The sequence below is a fragment of the Lepisma saccharinum genome, chromosome 2, assembly GCF_977018435.1.
Source record: "Lepisma saccharinum chromosome 2, izLepSacc3.1, whole genome shotgun sequence".
In the NCBI taxonomy this organism is placed as follows: Eukaryota; Metazoa; Arthropoda; class Insecta; order Zygentoma; family Lepismatidae; genus Lepisma; species Lepisma saccharinum.
In genome coordinates this window covers 39455831-39481546 of record NC_139230.1, presented here as the reverse complement: position 1 = coordinate 39481546, position 25716 = coordinate 39455831, and the positions used below count along the sequence as shown (strand labels likewise).

General features: G+C 37.5%; 1 protein-coding gene across 1 annotated transcript; it reads right to left on the bottom strand.

Moving 5' to 3' along the window:
* LOC145984407 (ankyrin repeat and SOCS box protein 13-like) lies at nt 1–25384 on the bottom strand. Its single transcript, XM_083118070.1, has 5 exons — nt 25258–25384; nt 14766–14953; nt 10918–11068; nt 3477–3611; nt 1–1280 (listed from the first exon to the last, which is right to left on the bottom strand). Exons 1-5 carry the CDS (start codon nt 25271–25273, stop codon nt 955–957), a joined length of 816 nt encoding a protein of 271 aa, XP_082974196.1. The 5' UTR covers nt 25274–25384; the 3' UTR covers nt 1–954.
* Between the last annotated feature and the right edge of the window lie 332 nt (nt 25385–25716).

Genomic DNA, 25716 nt, shown 5'->3' with positions numbered 1-25716 from the left:
TCGTAAGTCTATTAAACTATTGATAATATCTAGACAACAGTGAAAGAAAACTACATGAAAATTCACTTCAATGCTCTAGAAGGAATTCTAAGCAGATGTAATTTTTCAGATTTTGGAATATCACAGAAGTTTTTCGAATGGAGAGGAAAATTTGAAAAAATTCTCCCATTCAATTGCCAAAGGTCCAGTCTAGCCTTAAGATGGAAGGTAACATTTAAAAGTAAATGATACACATCAAAATACGAGGGTTATTATTTTTTTCAACCTCCGATGGTGCCGCCAGGAGGCCTATGAAGCGCTAGGAAGCAGGGCGTAATGCAGCGTGATTGGCGTTCTCTCTGCTACTACCACCACCACCACTGCCAAGGCCAATGCTTCAGTTGAAGCTGAGCAATGGGTCCGTAGAGATGTCTGCTACAATCGACTCTCCCACCAAGTGTGAGGTGCGTACTGTGATACAATTTCTACAGGCAGAGGGGCACAATGCAGCACAAATTCACTGTTAAATGAGCTGTCTGCCAGAGAGAGATGCTGTCTTCCTTCATGAGAATGCCCGACTGCATGTTGGTGCATCAACCCAAAACCTTCAACGAATCCACTAGGAAGTGTTTGATCATCCTCCCTACAACCCAGACCTGGCACAGAGTGACTTCCTACCTTTTCCTGGCGATGATAAAGCATTTGAGAGGATGGTGCTTCCACACCAACGCGGAGCTTCAGCAGGCCTGGCTCAACAGACAGGCGGCACCTTTCTTTGCAGAGGGCATTGGAAAGCTGGTCCATCAGTATGATAAATGTCTGAATCTTCTTGGTGATTACATTGAAAAGTAGATTATATGTGTACCTAACTATTGTCAATAAACCCATTTCGCTATTCACTGTGGTTATGATTTCATGCCCTATCGGAGGTTGAAAAAAATAGCCCCCCTCGGATGTATCTTAGAAAAGCATAAATCAATGGTCAATGTATATAGTTTTTATCAAGACTTGAGGAAGAGGCAACTTGTCAGCTAGATGTAATCGTCTTGCTCCAAGAGCTTTCCTTACAGCAAGTCTACATAGCTGCTCAAGTGAACGTGGATGTCTCTCATACCAATGGAGAAGTTTATATCCTTCTGTTCCTTCCCTAGTCCTCTCCTTTGGTGTTTTCCCTTGGTTGTCCCTTTTGTTAACATCTGCACCATATGAATGTAAAATGCGTATTAATTCTTCAGGTTTCTCATGTAAAACAGCATAATGTAATGGTGTCTTCAGAATTTTTGTAGCATTCACATTGCTTCCTGTAAAAGAGGGTAGACTAAACTGAAACAAAATCAATACAGAAGAATCAAACATTAACATTCAGCAACCAAACTGAAAGCTACAAAAGTCACTTCTGCAATGAAGGTGTTTAGGTAAAGCTGCGGCACCCAAGTTGTGCCTGCGTGCAACTATTCTCCCACTTAAAGATGTGGGGGAAATCAATGCTGAAAGTGTCATTATTATATCATATTACACATTTTAATTTGATTTTAAAATAATTGTATATTCAATGCTTTAAAACTAGATATGAAAATAGAGGATAGCCAACAACAAAGAAGATATCAGAATAATTGTCTGAATGTTAGTAGTGAGAATTATTTATTTATTAGCATGTAATCTTTTTAGTTACTGTATTTGAAGAAAGCATATTTTCTTTCATCTTCAGGTGGAAACCATATATTATATCATCTTCAGGTGAATATATTACTTATTGCCAGTGGTAGGGGTCAAACCTGTGACAGTCCTGTGGTTTTTTCACAAGTCTGGTGTACGGTGGAGTACTTTGTTAGCACACCAGACCTGTAGTAAAATCACAGACCCACCATAAGTTTGACTCATGCCACCACCAGCAGAAATAAATTAATTAACTGAAGATGAGAAAAGAGGTGTTCTCTCAAAATGTAGTGAGCAAATATAAAGGATAATGTCCACTTAAGATTGCACACTAAGATATTTGGATAGAATTGATTGTCACTTGCATTTTTCACAATGTACATTGTTTATTGTTGAGAATTTGTGCGAATTATTAAGTTATATTAAGCACACTAATTCAGCACACATAGCCTACTTTTGAGGGAAACATTTGAAACATTGGATCTTCATGTTGATTGCCCTCCAACAGAAATAGCACAGCATCCAATGAATATTTTGAGAAGCAATAGGGCCATTCCATGTGAAATCAACCTATGAAGAGGCACTTTTCAACCTCACATATTTTGATTTATTTTAAATTTGGCATACTGGAGGTAGGAAAATATGGAGATCAGTATCTTTTGTATTTATGAACTTACAGGGTGTGTGATTTTGACCATCTTTTTCAACACCTCATGATCTTTAAATTGCAATATTTCAGCAATCAGGGCATCTGAAGAAGTGATTCACACAGCAATGGAAAGGTCTTGAAAGGTTCTCTCATTAGAGGTATTGCATGCCTATGTCAGGGTAAAAAACCAATTGAAGGTGGTGTAATGAAAATTTTGGTAGCCATTTTCTCAAAAACTGGTCTTTTATTTTTTTCCAAAAAAATTATGTCATACATACACTATTACTCAATAACTGTACAAAATTTGAAAATGGGATGCCAATGGGATCTGGACGTAGGGTAGGTTAGGTAATGCATGATAACATATTTTGATAATACAAATTCCTACAATTCAAAAGTAAAAGTCTAACCGACATGAAATAGAATATAAACACAATATTATTTGAATCAAGGTACATGAAACTGATGTTTACATTCCTGGTTCCTAGAAATACAAGGTGATTCAAAAGTCTAGGTCCCATAGGCAACTCCATTATTAATGCATATAGCGAGAAATGGAAAGAAGCAGAAGTTGTTGGAAATAGGTGAGTTTCAATATAAAGTGCTTCAATTTTCAACATACGGTGTGAAGCTGTACACTGGTACGAGCCTCATTGGTAGCCAAAAATGCCACATGCTTGGCCTGGAATATAATGTCATGACAATACCATACATTACTGGGTAAATTAAGAATTGATGGCGATAATTACAGGCAAAGTAAACAAGTAGAAAACACTAACAAAACAAATGTAACTATAACATTCCTAGTTTCCAAGATAAAAAATTATATTATTCAAATCTTGGCAAATTTCAAATTTAACGCTCCTGGCGTTAAGGCCTAAACCAGGGAAATAGGCCCTGGTGTCTAAGGGTTAAATGTTTGCCATTTCATATCTGTTCATCTGTAATTCATAGTATTAAAACTGCATTAAAAAAAAGAGAGACACAGGGGGAGAGAGAGAGAGAGAGAATTATTATTTGTCGTAAAAGTTAAATGCTATGTAGATAAGACAATATAAGTTTATGCAAGAATCTTATAATAACCACACAACTTGCCATTATACAGATCATTACACAAGACCACATCTTAAAGTTTGGCATGGAAAAATAAGAAATTCATAAGGGAGAAGTCTATTTAGCCTTTTACACTCACCTTCCTCAAGAAGCAACTGAACACATTCCATGTTGCCTACTGCACAAGCTGAATGCAAAGGTGTTCCAACATAGCAGTCAGTAGCTTCCAAGTTTGCTCCTGCATTGATCAGTAACTTCATACAAGTTTTAAATCCTACAAGATAAAACACACTTCAAATGTAATAAATTTTTATTGAAGACTTTATAGAATTCAGTAAAATTAACTTTGGAAGTAAATTTACAACACAATGATTTTGTGAATTACTTGATTTTGTTAACGAAAAACTCAATATGCTGACCAAGGCAGAATTTAACAGCAGCCATATTGAAGAAAGATATGGAAAAGCAGGGAAAAGTAGATAATTTGAGTAAAAAAGGAAGGGAAGGCATGAAGAAAATCAAGACAAGAAGTGATGTGGTGGCAGAGCAGACAGATAAAGGAGGAGCAATTGTGGTGATGGAAAGAGAATGGTACGAGAGGAAGTATGAAGACCTAAAAGAGAACGGATATGAGGAGATTTGTGGAACAGAAGAAGAACAAACTATAAGAGAAAGGGTCATACAAGACTGTAGGAGGAGAGGATTCAAGAAGTGCATAAAAGAGACAGGAAAACTGACCAGTTTGAAAGGCTTTCCAAAGATACACAAAGAGGAGATAAAGTTGAGACCAGTAATGGACCGCAGAAACAATGTTTTGGTACCCTTGGAAAATAAATTAAAGAAAGTTATTGAAGTGTTAGTAAGACAGCAAGAAAGCAGAGCAGTGAGGAAAAGTGAACAAGTGGTGGAACTCATAAAAGGACTTAAGTTAAACGGGAAGAAGACGACAATGTTTAGCTTAGACATGAAAAGCATGTTCCCAAGCATCAAGAGGGGACAAGTTTTGGTCATTGTTAGAGAATGGGACAAGAAATTATAGGAGAATGGGACAGTGGAAGGGTAGTGAAGGCACTGGAAACCATTTGGAATAACGGTTACAGTAAAATGGGGGATAAAATAATGTTAATGAGTGAAGGACTGAATATAGGCTCTAGCCTAAGCCCAGCATTGGCTGAATTGGTTATGAATGAATGGGAAAAGAAAGTGGTCGAAAAAGGATATGACACAATAATTCTGTTTTGCATATATGTGGACGATTGTTTTGGCATATGGAAGAGAACAAAGAGGCAGCTCGACATATTTGCCAAAGAAATACAAGATGAAGAAAGAGGGATATTGCTGGAACTCGAAATAGAAGACGACAACAAGATAAGCTACCTTAGATATATTGATGAAGAGGAAGAGAGGACAAGAAATTGAAACCACTTGGCATCAGAAGAAGTGTGCAGCAGCGGTATTCTGTTACAAAAGAAGTGATGTAAGCGAGCTGAAAAAAAGAAATTTTATAAAGAATATGGAGGACAGAATCAAGAAAATATGCATGAAAGAATGTGAAAAAGAAGTCACAATAAATAGCCTATCTAAACAGCTGGAAAAGAATGGCTACCAGAAGGAGGATAGACTGGACATAAACAGAAGGAAGAAAAGTGGCAGGGGGGAAGAGGAAGAGAAAGGAAAAGAGAGGTGGTTTGGCATAAGGAGTATGGGGAAGACAACAGAAAAGATATGCAAAGTGCTTAGGAAAGCGGGCATTAAAACTTACAGGAAGGGCGGATAAAGCATCTTAAGAATAGCGAAGAATGTGAACAAGAAAAAGGAAAAGAGAGAGAAGGAAGGGATTATCTACGAAGTGAAATGTAAAGAATGTCAGAGTGTGTACATAGGAGAAACAAAAAAGAGGCTGAAAGACAGGTTGAAATAACATAGGGATGATGTACGACTTAAACAGAGAGAGAAATGCTATATTTAAGCACACGAGAGAAACAGGACATGACACAGAGTGGGATGAGGCTAAGAAGATAGGAAGGGAGAAGAGAGTACTAGTGAGAAAATGGAAGGAGGCCAAGGAAATAGAGAAGAAAGGGGAAGAAGACACAATGAACTGGAATGGGGGACTGAAGATAAACTAAGAATAGAAGAAAGAGTGGAAGGAACAAGAATAGAAGAAAGAGTGGAAGGAACAAGAGTGAAGGAGGAGAGAAGAAGGAAGAGGAATGAAGAAAGAAATGATAAGGAAAAAGAGTGTGAGATAAGGAGTCCAACCACGTTCCAGATGAAAGGAAATGTTTATCTAAATCACCTGTCAGGTCAAACAACAGTTGACAGGAGAATGATTTGCAGTAAACATTGAAAAAGATGTGAAAATAATTTGTATTTACTCAGCAACCAGGAGTTGTTGGCATATGTTCATGAAAGTTTTCATGCAGAAACAATTTTACAGGTAGTTATTTTCCATTATTTCTCTGCAACAAATACCACTGATATGCCTCCTGTGTTATGGAAGGTGCACCATTGAATTCCACCAGAATGGCGCCACCTTTCTGGATGTCGCAAAACTTTCCAAAACAAACTGAAAAATCATGGGAAATTGGCCTTTCACTTTTATATGTGTTCTTATTATTATTTATTTACTATTGTTAAAGATATCCAACTTGGTAATTTGTATTTGCACCTGTTGATATTTTCATGTTACATGTGGTGACACAGTGAAAACCTGCATGATTTCAGGAAATCATTGACAATGATTTCTGGCGAACATCGAGAAACCCATGGTTATACTGTTGTATGCAGTTACACAGAAGTCACCGGCATCTGTTCGTGAAAGTTTTTAACCAGGAAATGATTTTAGAGGATTTTCATGTGAAATCAATCAATGAAAAGGGCCTTTTCAACCTCACATATTTTGATTCATTTTAAATTTGGCACCAGAAAATTTCTAACCTGAGTTAGGAAAATATGCAAATTTGTAGATCCATATGTTTCGTATTGCCAAAAATACAGGGGTATTGACAAATTTTTCAACACCTTGTTAATTTTAAATTGCAATATTTCGACAATCAGAGCACCTATAGAAGTGATTGAAATGGTGTTGTAAAGGTCTTGAAGGGCTCTTTCATGCAAGATATTGCATACCTGCGTTAGAGGCAAAATAATAATAATAATAATAATAATAATAATAATTAAGGTGGAGTAAAGACAATTTTGGTAACCATATTCTCAAAAATGGGTTCTTGAATTTTTTCAAAACACTATATGTCGTACATGCACTACTACTCAATAAATGTACAAAATTTAGAAGTGGGATGTCAATGGAATCTGGCATTATGTTAGATTTAGATTAGGTTAGGTCAGGTTAGGTAATGCATGATAACATATTTTGATAGACAAATTACTATCATTCAAAGGTAAAAGTATACCAGATATGAAACACAATATTGTTTGAATTAATGTACATGAAGCTAATACAAGGGGCATACTGAAATTAATTAGAAACTTTTTTCAAAAATCAGAATCCATCAATAAATCATTGCAAAAAAACAAACTTTACTGAATGCATCAAGGTAGTGTGACATCATTAGCTTCGATCATGTGAATGCAGGCAGTTGTTTCAAAATGGCTGACAGTGATGTTTCATTTTGACAATGTACAGTGATTGAATTCCTTGTTAAAGAGGGAATTCCTGCTGCCGAAATTCAGAATAGACTTCAGCATGTGTATGGAGATGTATGTATGGGTGCTAGCAGTGTTAGAAAATGGGTAAAACATTTTAAAGATGAAAACACGAGCATCAAAGATCAGCCTCGGAACTGCCTCCATGGAACGCAACATGGAAAGAGTTGATATCATTAAAGAAGACAGATGCAATTTCAGCAATCCTGTAGATAGAACACAGTGCAGGAAATGATTGCAAGGTTAGGCTATTGAAAAAAATTGTGTCGCTGGTTTCCATGTTTATTGACGGCCGACCACAACGTGCAGTGAAAAACCACAGCTCAAGAACTTCTTCAAATACATCACAATGAAGGCAATGATTTTCTTTATTAAGTATTGTGACTGGTGAACAAAGTGGCAAAGCATGAAATGGCAAAGAAAAGCAAAGACAGTGTTATCCGCTGGCAAAGTATCGTGCATTGCGGGATAAACGTCCTGGTAAGAAAATCATCCTTCAACATGATAATGCATGCCCGCACTCTGCTCAGTTTACCAGGGAGGAAATTGAGAAAATGGGATGGGAACTTCTGCCTTACCCTCTCTACAATCCTGACATTGCACTTTCAGACTATAATCTGTTCAGTATTGTGAATGAACAGTTAAGAGGCCAACGCTACCAGACAACAGAGGACATACAGAAAGAAGTGCTTCAGTAGGTGAGTGAGCAGCTGGAACAGAGTTCTACCATAAGGGTACTTTCAAGCTTCCAGAAAGGTGGGGAAAATGCATGCAAAGAAATGGGGACTTTGTTGAAAAGTAAATAAAAGTATGTAGGTTAATAAAACCAAAACTCTGTTCATGAAAAATTGTTGCTTTCAGTATGCCCTCGTATTTACATTCCCAGTTCTTAGAAATACAGGGTAACTCAAAAGTCTGTCCCCATGGGCAACTCCCTTATTAGTGCACATATCAAAAAATTGAAAGAGGGGAAAGTTGCTGGAAATAGGTGAGTTTCAATCTAAAGTGCACAGTAAAGAGCCCTATTGATGGCCGAAAAATGTCACATGCTTGGCCCGGAATACTGTATGCCATCGCAAAACCATACAGTACCAGATCTGGCTCTTTCGTGCACTCGTTTGGCTGTGAACTGTGCCACCCGCCCCCTGCCCCACTATGATGCCACCCACCACTGGCTCAGGCCCACAAAGACCAACTTTTCTCATGAATGTACATTTTGCACATGACGTGATATTGTTATATTGGCTGCATCACCCAACCCCTCTTACCTCCCCAGGTACTTTTATATAGCGCCGTGGCTAAGGTGAAGATGACAATACTGTTATCCGGGAATCCTTTATTTTCGATTTCATGTGAGCATCAGTGGATTATTGAGATGGGTGATTTCGCCAAATCTATGTGGTGAAAATTAAGAATAAATTGCCATCACTTTAAAGATAATGGTAATAGCAGCGCCCCCCCCCCCCTGCCACCTAAAATTACCCTAGGAGGCACTTTATGCAGCCTTCGTTAGTCTAGCTCCTTGAAAGTCATCTTTAGCTCTCATAATGGTGAAATTTAGCTCTTTTATGCACATCAGGTTTGGTAACACTGCCAGGATGGCTGTAGGAGGCAAGGAAAAATGCATTAGGCTTATGGGACCATTATTTTTTATTTGATCTCTTGGGAATATCAAACATCCAATGACGTAGAAAAGTACATAGACGGAAAAAGGACACGTTGAACTATGTCATAGTAGTAGGAAAAGTCCAAACTCACATTTGATTAGCCATAACTTGAAGTTGAAGTTGCTTTCCCATAAGGAATGCATAGGATTCTGTAAATACTTATTAAACATATTTTTCGAACATCGTGTCTAGGTTACTAATCAACTTGAAAGACAGTTTCCACTTGCAACATGGAGAGAAATTCATACTCTCTTGCATACTAATCCCTTTTTTAAATAGCAGTGTCCAATCCGACAATATTAAAATAAATGCACAACTGGTACTTAATTGTCCCTCTTAGACTTCTTAAGAAGTTGTGAAAAAAGGGTCAGTGTCCAGTCAGTGTTCAGAGTATAGCATATATCATTTGAGTTATGATGAACGGGATAGTTTTCGTTGAGAAACAAACATACAACTTTTACATATAAAAGTATGCATGTAACTGGTCAGTGTCCAGAACTTAGGTGAGATGGAAGTGTGTCCTCACGTCGTCCAATGGCAGTGCGTTTGACACCCCAGTTTGCAGCAGACAGTGTCACGGGGCCAGTGGGAGAAGATGATCGTCGGTCAGAGTTCAATACCATAGTGACCGACACCATGGACACTTGGGACATCCAGGTTCCCTAAGGGCCTACAATGGATTCATCAGTGGACAGTACCAGTACATCGGAGTAAGTGACCGAAATCAAAATTAAGTGGTGGACTTAACACACTGACAGTAGGAAGACATATGTAGTGAATCTCCATGTAGATACTTGATCACATAATTACAGCAGCTCAACAATCAGAATTCCTATAATTTCACATACAACCCCCCCCCCCTTTCCTTTCCAAGCGGCCCAGGGGGGGGGGGAAGAGCTAGCCTGCATAGCCACAACAAGGATTTTTGGCTACCAATGAGGCTCGTGCCAGTGTACAGCCTGAAGGATGCATGCTACATTGAAAGTTCAACTACTTTTGATTGAAACTCACCTACTACCAACAACTTTCCCCTCTTTCCATTTTCCGTTATGTGCACTAGTAACGGAATTGCCTGTGGTACCGGATTTTTGAATCACCCTGACTTCCTAAGAACTGGGGACGTAAATACCAGGTTTATGTACGGTAATTCAAACATTATAGTGTTTCATATATGGTATACTTTTACCTTTGAATTATAATAATTTGTCCATGAAAAACTGTTACCATGCATTGCCTAACCTATCCTAACCTAACCTAAATCTACCATACTTCTGGATCCAATTGGGATCCCATTTAAAAATATTGTACACTTATTGAGTAATAGTGTATGTATGACATAATATTTTGAAAAAAATAAATGAAAAGACCCATTTTTGAGAAAATAGCTACCTAATTTTTTTTTACACCTAATTCAATTATTACCCTGACATAGGCATGTAATATCTCACATGAAAGTGTCCTTCAAGACCTTTCCCACGCCATCTCAATCACTCCTATAGGTGCCCTGATTAACAAAACATTGCAATTTAAAGATAACAAGATGTTGGAAAAAATTGTCAAAATCACACATTTAGAACCCTTGTATTTTCGGAAATACAAAACATATTGATTTGCATATTTTCCAACCTCAGGTGGCCCTTTCAGAATGCCAAATTTCAAATGAATCAAAAAAATGTAAGGTTGAGGACCTTCTTGATTTGACATGGAATGGCCCAGAAAGTTATTTTCCATTATTACTCCCACGACAAATACTACTAATCTACCTCCCTTGTGATGGGAGGTGTGTATTCAAATTCTGCCACAACAGCTGCTTTTCTTCATATCGCAAAACATTCCAGTACAAAGTTTAAAATCATGGGAAACTGCCATTTCATTTTTTGTACGTTTCTTTTTAACTATTCTTGCTAAAAAAAAACAATCTGCTAATTTGTATTTGCACCTGTTTACATTTACGTGTTATATACAGTGAAATAGTGAAAACACTTGGTTTCATGTTGGCTGTCTGAATTATTCCATGATAACATTTCCATTTCTTGGGGGCAAAAATTTTGAAAAAAAAGTGTGTGTTATACATGCGTAAATATGGTACTTGTTTACCCTTATGCCACAAAACAAAAGTTTAACTTCGCAGGCCTATGCTATAATTGCCATTTTGACAACAACAAAAAAAAGTAACATTTTCATTCAATGCCATCATGAGAACTATACAAGCTTTGACATTTTCAGTTTGTATGGCTTCCTTACCACGGACTGTAGAATCATGCAGAGGTGAAGCAAGTGCAAAGGGTGGATTTACTACAGCACCATGTTCGATTAAATATGCAATACTTTTTGCACAACCCCTGGTAGCTGCTTCACACAATGGTGTCATTCCATCCACATTTGATGCATTTACCTGTAGATGAATTCAAATTGTTACAAAGTACAATCCATGCCTTACCCAGGATTTAAGTCTAGGAACCCTCATTTCACAGCATGCAATGATTACCACTCCAATATGCTTATTGGTTATTTAAAAAAATATCAGACTTCCTAACACTCCAATTTTGATGGGAAAATTAAAGGAATATTTCTTTAATCTCAATTTTATCAACAAATTTATGATAATCTGCAACAAAATGCAATAATCTAAATACATTTAAAGAAAAAATACCCCTGATGCAAAAACGTTTACATCTAAAAATATTACATAGCTTTGATATGTTGTACAAGTGATACCTAATAAAAATGAATGTGCAGGGATATTTTCTGAAAATCAGAAATGATCAAAATTGGGAAACCTGAAGTTGTTATTAAACCATGTGCTATAGTTTCATTATGAAACATAACAATATTCTCAGTGATGGTTAATAGTGTGAGTTTAATGCCAAATGCATATATCATAGTGGAGCAAGCAAACTGCAAACAAAATTGATATTTTTGATACAGATTTTTTACAGGAATTAGAGTGAGGGAGTTGATGTTTGCACGTGAATATTAAAAAGGAGTATGAAGTAGGAAAATAAAAACAAGGTGGGGAGGGGTGAATTTGTTGGTAGAGCTCGCGCACTTTCGGAAGTTCTCTGGCGTATGGATGAAAGCTGGTCAACGAGCCTCAGCAAAGGTTCGAGCTGGCGCGAGGTAGGGGAGGGGAGAGGAGAAAAGCATGAGTCAGAATATTGTCGTCGTGGGCGGCCAGGCAGAAACAAGTTGGAAATCGGTTGTTTATCTTCACGCGGGTGCTGTTAATTTCACATTCGTTTCTTCGTTCGTTTCAAGGGAAACATGCCTCCCGTTCATTCTAAGGTTTTCCGCAGGACGATTCGTGGGCAAACACGGGAAGTTGTGGCAAACGTGCTGCAATTCATGCAAAGGGAAGCCGATGAAAATGGATGTACCATTCCACTAAAGAAAGTATATGAACGTGTTTCTGCTGCTACCGGTGTGTCTTCGAAAATTATAAAATCTGTAAAAAAAGAAATGGAAAAGGTGGAAGAAGGCACATCAACCAGTTATGGTACACCGCGCAGAAATCAGAACCGACCGCGACGGTGCACAAATTTGGATGAATTTGATCTCTGTGTAGTGCGAAGAACAATTAATGAATTTTATATTCAGGAAAAGAGAATTCCTACCTTGAAATCCGTGTTGCTGAAATTGCGCCAAGATATTGGATATGAAGGTCAATCATCTAGCTTAAGAAAAATATTTCGAAAACTGGGGTTTCGCTGGAAAAAGGTTCAAAGCAACAGACGGCTGCTCATTGAAAGAAGTGACATACGCAATACACGTATAGCTTACTTGAGAGCCATTACCAGATTTCGTCGGGAAGGGCGACCGATAATATACAGTGATGAAACGTACATACATAGTTCGCACGCAAATCCCAAAGCATGGTGCGATGATAGTGTAAAAGGTATGAAAGTGCCTATTTCAAAGGGACAGCGTCTCATTATCGTACATGTCGACAGTGAAAAAGGTTTCATTCCCAACGCGTTGTTGATTTTCAAATCGAATCAAGCAACCGGAGATTACCACAGAGAAATGAATTCTGAGAATTACATTCGCTGGGTTAAAGAAATGCTCCTACCCAATTTGCCACCTACCTCTGTTTTAGTAATAGACAATGCTTCTTACCACAATGTTCAGTACGAGAAATGCCCAACCTCAAATAGTAGGAAGCAAGACATGCAAAACTGGTTGTTACAAAATAATATTCCCTTCGGTGATGGTATGTATAAAACTGAACTCTACGAACTCATAAAGTTGCATAAGGGCAAAGCCAAAAAGTTCGTTTTAGATCAAATTCTAGCTGAATATGGTCACACGGTCTTACGTTTACCACCTTATCATCCAGATTTGAACAGCATTGAGAAGATATGGGGCAACGTAAAACAATGGGTTGGACAACACAATGTCACTTTCAAATTAATTGATGTGTGGGAGCTGTGCAAAAGAAGATTTTCGGAGATTGGGGCGAAAGAATGGAGTGATGTCTGCCGTCATGTGCAAGATGTTGAACAATATTATATCAAAACTGAAGGTTTGTTGGAGCCTGAAATAGAGCGCCTCACTATCAGGGTTAACAGCAACAGCAGCAGTAGTGACAGTGAAATATGCAGTGATAGTTCCAGTGACTCCGAAGCAGAAGATTCCTCCATAAGCGACATCGAAAGATTGAATTAAAGAGCCGCAATGTCGCCATCACACATCTGTTCCAGTTCCACCACGTAAGTTTCCACCTTTTACTAATTACTTATTCTCGTTAAGATATTCATTTTTGCATACGTCTCATACTGGATTACAAATGATTTGTTATCTTTAAATGCACTGCTGTATTACTAGTATTCTACTTTGTCCCTCTCCAACTCTCGCTGTTACAAGCATTCTAGCAGAACAGCTGATGATCGTACGCGCATGTGCCGAGGCACTTGGTGCTGATTGGCTCTGACATTCGCGCCCACTCACTTCCCCTCTCCCGGGAACCTCCGTGCGGAGTGTTAGACTCGAAACGACGCTGCGCATTAGAAACGCCAGAGAACTTTCGAACGTGCGCGAGCTCTAACAAAGATATAAATATGTGATAACTGCATGGAAAAGTATTTCTTGTTGAAAATTATTATCTCAACACACTTTAATTTTCCAGATATGTTCAAAATATGGTGGAACCTCGATTTTATGTTATCCAGAGTACCAAGTTAAAAAACTTAAAATTTGGGAAAATGTAAAATCCAGGAACATAAAATTTGGGTTCCACTGTATTGTCATATCCTTGATCTCTGTACCACGATAATTCCAAGTTACTACACTTTGTCTGCTCTGTCGTTGCTGTCTTCTTATCAAAATCAACTAATTTCTTTAATTTTTCATGGAACTGTTAATACCTTTTCTGTACTGTCAGGGTTCATAGTTTATTCAAAATGATAAAGACAGAGTAGTCGAGATTTACATCAATCACACATTCACACCTCCAGAAGGTGAATAGCAAAGAGAATAACATGGTACATGGTTGGACACTCACCTAGCCCCCAGGTCCCAACTCTGACTCCCACTCTTTCACTTTAGATTGTCTTTCTAGACCATCTGGTTTGGATCTAGTGTTTCTCCTCAGGTTTCTTTTTATATTTATTGCCTCCTCAATCCATCTGATCTTATCACATTTTACTTACATAAGGTTCAGTTAGATTATAATCTAGTAGGAAGTAGTAATGTCCGGGGGCAAATGACTGACTGGGCATCAGGTAATGTCTAGTAAAAAAAAAAAAGAAACAAAAAAAATAAAAATCTTACATCTTTGCTCCTTCATCAATATATAGAAAGATGAAAAAAATAACATGGGTGAAAATGGTATTCATGTAATGTAGAACTCAAATTTTGCAGCAAAAAGAAATAAAAGATCGCTTGATTTCCACCAATTTTCCAGTGCATTACCAGATTAACTGTACAGAACTTTATTTGGCTACCGACATATTGCAGAATCTATACTTCTGTTATACAATGTGTGAGTATTTTTTAATACTGCATACAGATAATGATAATTATTGATTTTTACTGCAAATCTTGACTTACCAAGAATCACATATTATTAAGATAAACCGCAAAGAGAAACTCACATTTGCTCCATAGTCAACCAAGAATTTTACAACCTCCATATTTCCATTTGCACATGCCTGATGCAATGGTGTTATCCTGTCTCGTGATGCCAATGGATGATTAATATCACAACCATTTTGTACAAGTTGTCTTAACAAATGCATGTCACCATCTTGACAAGCTATGTGAACCATTAGATGTGGATCATCTGCAACACAAAAGAATGGATGTTAGTGCATTAATTCTATTATAAAAAAATATATAAGATACAAAACCAGGGTGGCCACTCTGGGGCCATGATAAAATTCAAGTATAATTCCTGGTTTTCAAGGCAAACTATTCCAGGGTGGATACTCCAGGACAATGATAAAATTCAAGTAAAATTCCCAGTTTTCAAGGCAAATATTCCAAACATTCAAGGGTACAAACACATGTTTTCTCTATTTCAAGCACATATTACTGTCTCTCACCACCCACACAAATATGTTAAAAATATAAAGATATGTGCATTTGCAACATATGCAAAAATTCTAAATAAATTCAATTAAACATTGAATAAATTTAACACACATAAAATTTAATATATATTTAAATAAAATAAATCAAATTTAATATACACTTAAAATATTTAATTTATGGTGCGGAATTTACATTTGCCATTACTCAGGTCTCCAAACACAAGTCACAAATCTTATGCGATATACTAATCTAAGAAACATTGTTAATTGTATAAGAATTTCAAATGCAAATTCACCTAATCAATGTCAAGTTATCTTATCTTGTAATAATTTTCTGTCTGTCTGTTACGTAAAGGACACTAAAAATGTAAATGGACTGAGAGAAATCTGTTTTATTTTCCAAGCAGTTTTCCTTTCCTTCCTTGATAAAAATAAAAGCTAAATTGTGAAAAACTTGCCCCAGGACATTATAGATATGTATAAATTCAATGGGATTTAGATTAATAAAAGTCACAATTTTTCATGTCTATGTAGAAACATTCACACAAAATTCACGCATAATTCTGGAATTCAAGGCAGCGAGTAGTCACCCTGTTTTAAAAAATTGAAGGGTACAAGCAGATGTTTCCCTCAATCTTATTTATTTCCATCTCTCACCACCCACACACAAATATATTAAAATTATAGAGGGTCTCTGTGATTCTAATGTATCCAAAAATTCTAATTCCATACAGATTAAATGGTATATATGTTTCAAATATTTAATTTTAGGTGTGAAATTTAGCTATTTCACATACTCAGACTTCAAATGCATCTACAAACACAAGTCATAAATGTTATAGGATATACTAATCCACAAAAAATTATTAATTCTACAAGAATTTCAAACTCAAATTTACTTAATCAACTTCAAGATTTCTTATCTTGCAATAATGTCTGGTCTGTCAGCTAGATTGTTCTGGAAAGGACACCAACAAAGTAAACAAATTCTGTTCATTTTCCACACAGCTTTCTTTTCCTTCCTCAATAAAAATAAAAGCTAAACTGTGAAAAACTTTCCTCATGGCATTTATAAATATGTATAAATTCAAAGGGATTTGGATTAATAAAAGTTGCAGTTCTTCCTGTCTACAGAGAAAAATTCACACAGAATTCACAAATAATACCTGGACACAATAATACAGAGCATTCCGTGACATTCACTACGAGACTCGGCGGCAAGCAGCCCGGCATCAACGCTTGTCTTTCCAGGTGAACGAGTCTGTGACATTCACACACTACAGTCTGTTTTCTTCGCTCTCTTTCCCTTTCTGTTGACGTTGCAGACTGACGCCAGTATAATCCTCCCTCGGAAGTTGTGTTGTGTCGTGTCCGTGTGTTGAAGATTGTGGCTTAATATGGCACCACAAAAATTTACATTACAACAAACGATTTATCTTGTCGAGTGTTACTTCGGAAAGAGGAATTGTGGAGAAGTGCGACAACGTTTTGCAATGAAATTTCCTGGTGTTCCCATTCCACATAGGACCACTATATTAAACCTCGTAAAAAAGTTTAGAGTAACAGGGTCAGCCTGTGATTTTTATTTATGGGGAAATCTAAAAAATAAAGTATACAAAGACAATCCACACACCATCCGTGAGTTAAAAGAGAGTATTGTACTAGAAATTGGGAGAATTACAGTAGACGAACTTGCACGTGTAAATGCCAATTTCCTTTGGAGATGCAAGGAATGTGTTGCAGCAGAGGAACATCATTTTCAACACCTTCTGTAGTCAAGGTTAGTACACAATATGAAAACTGTAATTTTAATAGCGGACTCTAGCTGACTGTTGTGGACCCCGTTCACCGGGAAAGACTAGCACTGACGCCGGGCTGCAGAGTCTCGTAGCGAATGTCACGTAATGCTCTGTATATGCATAATTCCGTGAATTCCTTGACACCATGCAAACAAAAGATGAAAAAGTTACATAAGTTGGTGTGTCAACTGTTCTACAAAGATTACCACTTCAGCTACTATTTACTTTCAATTAATTATGAAGATACTTGTAACGTGGAGAATTGGGAAGAAATTTAATAAAAGTATTTTACAGAAATTTTCCAACAAGAAGATGAGAAAAACCATACCAAACACACGAATTAAGTGGAGAGTCTCTTATCATTTCCCCTTCACTTATCCTAGAGTGCTTCATCTTGCCACATGTATAACTTCCCTCCCTTGGTTCATTGGCATAAAGATCAACATTAAATATTATATCTTAAATGTATCATCAATTCTTGGTAAAGCTCTAATCAATCTTATATCCCTTTTTTTATTTAGTGTGCTTTTCTAACCTTGTTGGCTATATGTGATAAGGACGAGTGATGATTAAATGAAATTGATGAAGAGATACGAAGAACATACATGGCAAGTGTTCAAACCCACAAACTTCAGTGGCACAACAAAATCACATTAATGCAGTGGCAGCTAGTGACAACTACAATGGGTAGTGCCAACATGATAAAAAAAAAAACTTTCACAATGCCCCCCTCCTTATGGTTGTACCACTGGCCAAGATCTTTTCACTCTTAATTTATCCTTATTTGGTAACGTGGAAAACACAGTGTGTAATAAGTAATAATGCTCTAATCCGATTCATCTTCACTCACTATCCTATCTTTTATACACTACAGGAGACTTCCCAAAAAATAAAACAATTAAAAGATTAAGGGGAAAACAAATCCTTTCACCTTCTCCACCCCAATGCACACATAATCCAACTGGACGTAGAAAATATCCTAGACATTTGTTGTAAAAGAAATTGTTGAAATGTCACAGGAAACTCGCATCACCATAGGATTTTGTACTTTATATTTTAAAAAAAGTCTGTATGGCACATCTATCTATTATCTAAATGTTCATTTAACTTTGGAAACCTAAGTTCGTTTCTCCAAAAGTAGGCTGAAAAGTAGATAGTACCTTTCCTTTCTTTTACTTTCCCAACAGGTCTTCCAAATCAGTCATATTTAGAGACTTATCTCTGAAGGTGGCAACTATGTCAACACTGTGAAAGTTCGCTCATTGGCTACCCCTTTCCCTGCACCACCTTGTTCCCCGCTGAGACTTCTTCAACCATCTGCACATGTGTCAACTAGGGATGGCCAAACAGATTTGGATCCGAAAATTCTGGATCCAGATCTGGATCCGAAAGTTCCAGATCCGGATCTGAAAATTCCGTATCTCAATCCCATTATAAATATTACCACACTTTAAAACGTATTATGATCTTAGATTACAAAGAAATTTTTAACTAGTTAGTCCTACAAGATTTTTTTTCAAGTGTTGTTCCTAAAATACTTTGCTACGCATCGGCTAACACACTCGTGCACAAAAATAATCTTACTTGGTTAACATAAAATGTCAGAGGTGATTTTGTAAATGCCATTGAAATGAATATATATTCATTTGAATGTATTGGAAATGGAAACACACATAAATGTGAGACATTCCATTCCAGGATGAAACCTTTAACACATTTAACAAGATAGAAATGTTATACAAAAATTATACAATTGTTCTACAGTTACAGTTTTAAAAATTAAAATAAAACATTATAATATATGCAGTGTTATATAATTACAAAGTGTAAGACTAACAAGGGAGGTTATCTAAGTGTTCCCCCTCCGATTTTCATGAAACTTGGCAGGTGTATAGAGGGGCCCAAAGGAAGAAATACGTGTTTTTTTGTTTCAGCTAAAAAACAGTTTTAGGAGGCAAAACCCCCTCAAATGTCAAGATGAGGACAAATTGAAGCGAGGAGCTGACCCCTGTGTCCCCCTCAGATTTCCATGAAACTTGGCAGGTGTATAAAGGGGCCCAAAGGAAGAAATACATGTTTTTTTCCGGCTAAAAAACGGTTTTAGGGGGCAAACCCCCCTCAAATGTCAAAATTAGGACAAATTTAAGTGGGCATTTGACCCCTGTGTCCCCCTCCAATTTTCATGAAACTTGGCAGGTGTATAGAGGCGCCCAAAGGTAGAAATACATGTTTTTTTTGTTTTGGCTAAAAAACTGTTTTAGGGGGCAAACCCCCTCAAATGTCAAAATGAGGACAAATTTAAGTGGCCATTTGATCCCTGTTTTTTTTTTTGTTGTTTCGGTTAAAAACGGTTTTAGGGGGCAAAACCCACGTCAAATGTCAAAATGAGGACAAATTGACATGGGAATCTGACCCCTGTGTCCCCCTCCAATTTTCATGAAACTTGGCAGGTGTATAGAGGCGCCCAAAGGTAGAAATACATGTTTTTTTTGTTTTGGCTAAAAAACTGTTTTAGGGGGCAAACCCCCTCAAATGTCAAAATGAGGACAAATTTAAGTGGCCATTTGATCCCTGTTTTTTTTTTGTTGTTTCGGTTAAAAACGGTTTTAGGGGGCAAAACCCACGTCAAATGTCAAAATGAGGACAAATTGACATGGGAATCTGACCCATGTGTCCCCCTCCAATTTTCATGAAACTTGGCAGGTGTATAGAGGCGCCCAAAGGTAGAAATACAGTTTTTTTTTGTTTCAGCTAAAAAACTGTTTTAGGGGGCAAACCCCCTCAAATATCAAAATGAGGACAAATTTAAGTGGGCATTTGATCCCTGTTTTTTTTTGTTGTTGTTGTTTCCGTTAAAAACGGTTTTAGGGGGCAAAACCCACGTCAAATGTCAAAATGAGGACAAATTGACATGGGGATCTGACCCCTGTGTCCCCCTCCGATTTCCATGAAATTTGGCAGGTGTATAGAGGGGCCATATGCCCCCTGTTTCTTCCTATGCCATATTTACGTCGTTTCGGGGTCAGATTCCACTTCAATTTCTCTTCATCTTGACATTTGGGGGGGGGGGGGATTGCTCCCTAAAACAGTTTTTTAGCTGAAACACACAAACACGTACTTCTTCCTTTGGGCCCCTCCATACACCTGCAAAATTTCATGGAAATCGGAGTGGGACACAGGGGTCAGATCCCCGCGTCAATTTGTCTTCATCTTGACATTTGAGGGGGTTTTGTCCCCTAAAACCATTTTTTTTTAGCTGAAATACAAAAACAAATATTTTTTTGGGCCCCTATATACACCTGCCAAGTTTCATGGAAATCGTAGGGGGACACAGGGGTCAATTCCCACTTCAATTTGTCCTCATCTTGACATTTGAGGGGGGTTGCCCCCTAAAACAGTCTTTTAGCCTTACAAAAAAAAAAACACATATTACACCTGCCAAGTTTCATGGAAATCAGAGGGGGACAGTTAGATAACCTCCCTTGAAAGTGTGTTTGTGTCGCAGGGTGTCGCAAAACTCTTTCAACAACGCTTGGGTGCTGGTAGATATCATAAAAACAAGTAACTTTTCCCTATAAAGTTTACCTCGAAAGCGCTTAGTTTCTGCGCTAGCGCTTAAAATCTATCCTGTACATATGCAACCCAACACAGCAAACACTTGCTCTGACATAACTACCAGGGGCGCGTGGCAGGGTTGCCACTAGCTTTATTCGTTAAGAAAGACGACTTGAAAACAACAACTTGGGAGTCTTGCCTCAGCAAAATCCAAAACATAAATGATACTTGCGATGTTGTAAGAAGCATTGACAGTATTTATATAAACTGACTAAGACAAATAATGGACAGACTGAAATTCAATATTACTCATTCTAAAATATCTTGATAATTGATTGATTGATTTGGTTTATTTTAATTTGCTTTTCTGCCACTTTTGGCTAATCGCGAAGATGAAGATGATATGATGAAATAACAAATGACACCAATATCTAGGCCAGGATTTCAACCCGAGACACCTGGCTCCGTAGCGAGCTGTGCTATCCACGTCACCACGGAGTGTTTCGTGTATCATGCAATATCAACAATTGCAAGGGACACGTGAGGTAAGGGAAATCCACGATCGAACAAATGTAAATAATACGCAAATGTGCAACACAAGTTCCCTTTACAGTCCGGTGCTTGAAATAAGTATGCATTTCTTGGCTTTGGTCTTTAATAAGCACTAGTTTTAATGTGTGAATTTAAAACGACGTTTTTCATTAACATTGCCAGAGGTCTTGGATTCGAATCCCGGCTTGAGTATGGATGTTTGTGAGTATCCATTCATCAATTTCATCATATCATCACTCATCCCCATCTTCGCAAATTAGCCAAAAGTGGCACAAAAGCGAAGTAAAATAAAGCAAATCAATCAATGAATGAATCAATCAATCATTAAATTAAAAGAGCCTTGAAATTACTTCCTTATGAGATGCACATGATTAGCAATAATGCTAGGACAGATAGGAATAATTTTCAAATAAATTGTAATGACATTACAGTCTGCGTGTTGGAAACGAGGCAGGAAACACATCATGTATACATTTGTTCGTTCGTGGATTTTCCCTACCTTACGTGTCCCTTGCAATTGTGATTCAAGGGACCGTAGGTGTAGCATACCAAAGAAAGATGCATGCTGTTTTGGGATAGAACCCTAGCCACAAAATCATTAAGTTGTTAAAGTATGGCCAGCATTATTCCCTGCCTCCAACAGTGTAATGGTGAGAGATGATTCCAAGAATACGCTTGTCTGATTGGTTGTTTCGAGCACCTGTTGTAACTAGTAGGAAAGACAACCCCACAATTAATTTACTGTACTGCTAATTATAATATATATGAATGAATAAAATGAACTAACAGACCACAAGTGCTGGTGAAATGCCATAAAATGTTTGTTTTAAAAACGTCTGAAGACACGAACATAAAACTTGAGGAACAACTTAAGATGACCGGACCCCTCTCAGATTTTCTTCATATTTGGCATACTCACTAATTGTGGCCTCCTAATCATGAATCTGAAGTTAAAAGTTGTCGGAAACGTCTAGAAATTGCAAAATAAGCTAAAATAAGTCGGATTTCTTCAAATTTAAAAGTTTGAGGCTCATTTGGGGGCAGTTGACTACACCTAATTTCTAACATGCCTTTAACAGGGACTTTATAGAGAAAGCTGGGTAGCTGGAATGGAGCAGAGGTGGGCCCACGGCAGTGTGCGGTAGGTCAATTACCCCAGGGGTGGAGTCCGGAAGCAGTGGGAAATTTGGACTCAAAAATTTCAAACAAAAATATTTTTTTAGTTTAAATTTCCCACCGATTCCGGGACGGATAGCCCAAAAACCATTCATGGATAGAGCCACGAAACATTACAATTTTCTTCGTAAAACAATGCAAAAAAGTTTTTTTAAAAAAATTGGATCAGATGAGCTTTGTTCACGGGTATTTCTTGGGTTCCGAAGGTTGAAACACTGCATAACAAATGAAAATCGACAAAACACAATCACGACACACAATTATGAGGCAACTATTGCCTCAACCGGGTATCGAACCCGGGACCCCTTGATTACAAGGCCAGTATAACTTGTGCCTCAGGCAAGCGAAAAGACTACAAGAAAGAAGTACTCGTAATGTGAAAAATTGCAATTATTTTGATAAAAAAACGTGAATACACCTTAAAGAATGTTCCGCAAAGCAGATGGGTAAGTACAAATGTAAAAAATTGACAAAACGAAGAAGTTATAGGTGTCCGGGGAATATCAGATTTTTACCGTTTGTGGGGTTTGCGCCAATGGTTCATAGGGCTAGCGTCAATGGTTCCCAATTATTTTGCAATTTCTAGATGTTTCCGATCAATTTTAACTTCAGATTCGTCATTAGCAGGCCTCAATTAGTAAGTATGTCAAATATGAAGAAAATCGGAGAGGGGTCCGGTCATCTTAAGTCATACCAAACTTGATGCCTGATATCACAGCATGTAAATGCAAACATGCGATTCGTGGATTTGATTCATTGGGTTAGTGTTTTAAGTCCACTTTATGCACAGTAAGGCTAATCAGGACTGGACCTACATTTGAAAGTGGGATCCGAACCACTATTGCCTCAATCGGGTATCGAACCCGGGACCCCTTGATTACAAGGCCAGTATAACTTCTACAGTATATAAGTATTTGCTTCAGGACCTCATTTGATACTTTCTTTGGTAACAGTTAGATATAGTGAAAACACATTTCTTCAAATTTACAGGAGAAAAGCCGGGAAAGTACTTACGGAATTGAGTTCCTGTGGAATAGAGTTTTTTCCATTCGTGCAACTTATTCGGCCGGTAAATAATGTAATTTTCGACATTCATGTACCTCAGTTGCACGATAGCTCATGCCACCATTACTCAATTTTCGCTTAAAAACATTTTGTGAATAGTTTGTGCAGCATTTATCGGTTCATAAGTTTGGAAACACTGCATATCAACTGATGATAGACGTGAGTCAAGATTTGCCCGCCGAATTAGCAAAGACCAATAAATAGTTGTAATGTTAAACATTACGCTTTTTTGAGTGAAAAAAACATAATCCCAAGTTGAAAAATGGGTACTAATCTGATATTCCCAGGACAGATTCTTCATTTTTACAGAAGAAACTACTTACGGTAATAAGTTCCTGTAGCATTATCTAACATCTGGAAGGTGTTTTGTGTGATGTAACGGATTTCTTCAAATTTAAAAGTTTGGGGCTCATTTGGGGGAAGGTGACTCATGCCAATTTCTAACATGCCTTTAACAGGGACTCTACAGATAAAGCCAGGGAGCCGGAGCGGAGGCGGGGCCGCGTTAGCGGTTGGGGGCAGTAGGTCAATTACCCCAGGGGCGGAGGCCGGAATCAGTGGGAAATTTGGACTCAAAAATTTCGGTAAATTTCTCGTATCGGACAAACGGATTTCTTCAAATTTACAGAAGAAATTATTTACCGAATGCAGTTTCTTTAGACTTGTGGAAGTTCGGGGAAGTGTTATCTTGCATCGTTCATTGAATTTTGCCAGTAAATCATCTATTTTTCGATATAAATGTGTGACCGATGCACGAAACCTCTTGCATCCATTTACTTCCAGGTGGATGTAGCCTGTGTCTGATGACGTAATCCCGGTCAGTGTTTCCAAACATGTGTTTTTGTAACTGAAGAAGGTGCGTTTCCACAAATGGTTTGTGGGGCTATGTGTCAATGGCTCTTGGGGCTATGTGTCAATGGTTCGTGGGGCTATGCGAGAATGGTGTGTGGGGCTACGCATATTATTTTCGAAACCAATTTTTCACTATTGTAACTTATAGTGACCCTACTAACCTAACCTTACCGGAAATGATTTGTGGGGCTATGTATGAATGGTTTGTGGGGCTATGCGTCAATGGTTTGTGGGGCTACGTAGGTATTTTTGGGTGCAGTTGGGTGGAAACACTGCATGTCGAGTACGGTAGTGAAACTGTGACCGTCATTTTGCATGTTACCGAAGGCAAAAAGAAACTAAGAAAACTTACTCGATATGTCGCAAATAGAGCTTATTTCCATGAAATAAGTGAAATGACACCTTCAGCAATGTTTCTCAATGCAGAATACGTAAGTACGAATATTCAAAATAAATGAACTAGCAAATTTCAGCCGTTTGTCCAATACGAGAAATTTACCAAAATTTCAAACAAAAATATTTTTTTGTTTAAATTTCCCACCGATTCCTGGACGAAAAACGTGAATACACCTTGAAGAATGTTCCGCGAAGCAGATAGATAAGTACAAATGTCAAAAATTGACAAAACGAAGAAGTTATAGGTGTCCAAGGAATATCAGATTTTTACCGAAAAAGATTCCGCTATGCATATAAGGTAAGTACAAATTTAAATAATTCGGTATTAAAAGAGTTAAATGTGTTTTCACTATATCTAACTAGTACCCCTTTTTTTTAAGTCCCTAAATATTAATTTTCTTGCGAAATTTCGTGTAGACTATATCTACAGTACGGAAGGAAAGACGACCAAGACTTTCTTGAGAATGAAGGCTCATCGGATACCGTTCATGACTCAGCACACATATACATACGTACAAGAACAAACTACATATTCATTTTTATGACAACCAAGATTATTTCAATACTGTGAAAATGAAGCTGTCTAATTTCAAGAACGTAAATAGTTATGACCTTATTGTATTTTTCGTGGCATCCGCAGTACTGCAATATTTTATTACCTTCGTTTAATTCCATGACGATCCTAACAACTTACGACATGTAAAAAAAGATAATTTACTATATTGGTTAGTTTACAACTGTCTTTTTAAACTTAATCTTCTCGTAGACCAACACTGATGTCCAAATGGATCTTACTAATTGTCCCACTTTGAATACCACATGCGTGAAAAATTACTTTATGGAAATAATATGAATATTAGGTGTTAGAAGTAAACCGCACCTGACGTGATAACTAGAGGGCAATCACACAGAACTTATCACAAATCACATACCAAAAATTAGTGAAAACGACCAATTTATTGATCCTTTATTTCCAGTTGCTATACGGTGCAGGATGAATGTCAAGATCTAACGTGTCTTTTCTTCTTGAACGTACAGTGGTATGCACAAGTATTGCTTGGTAAATTGTCACTAATTTTTCTCTTGCATCATACGTGTTTTTAAGGACTGTATTGTAG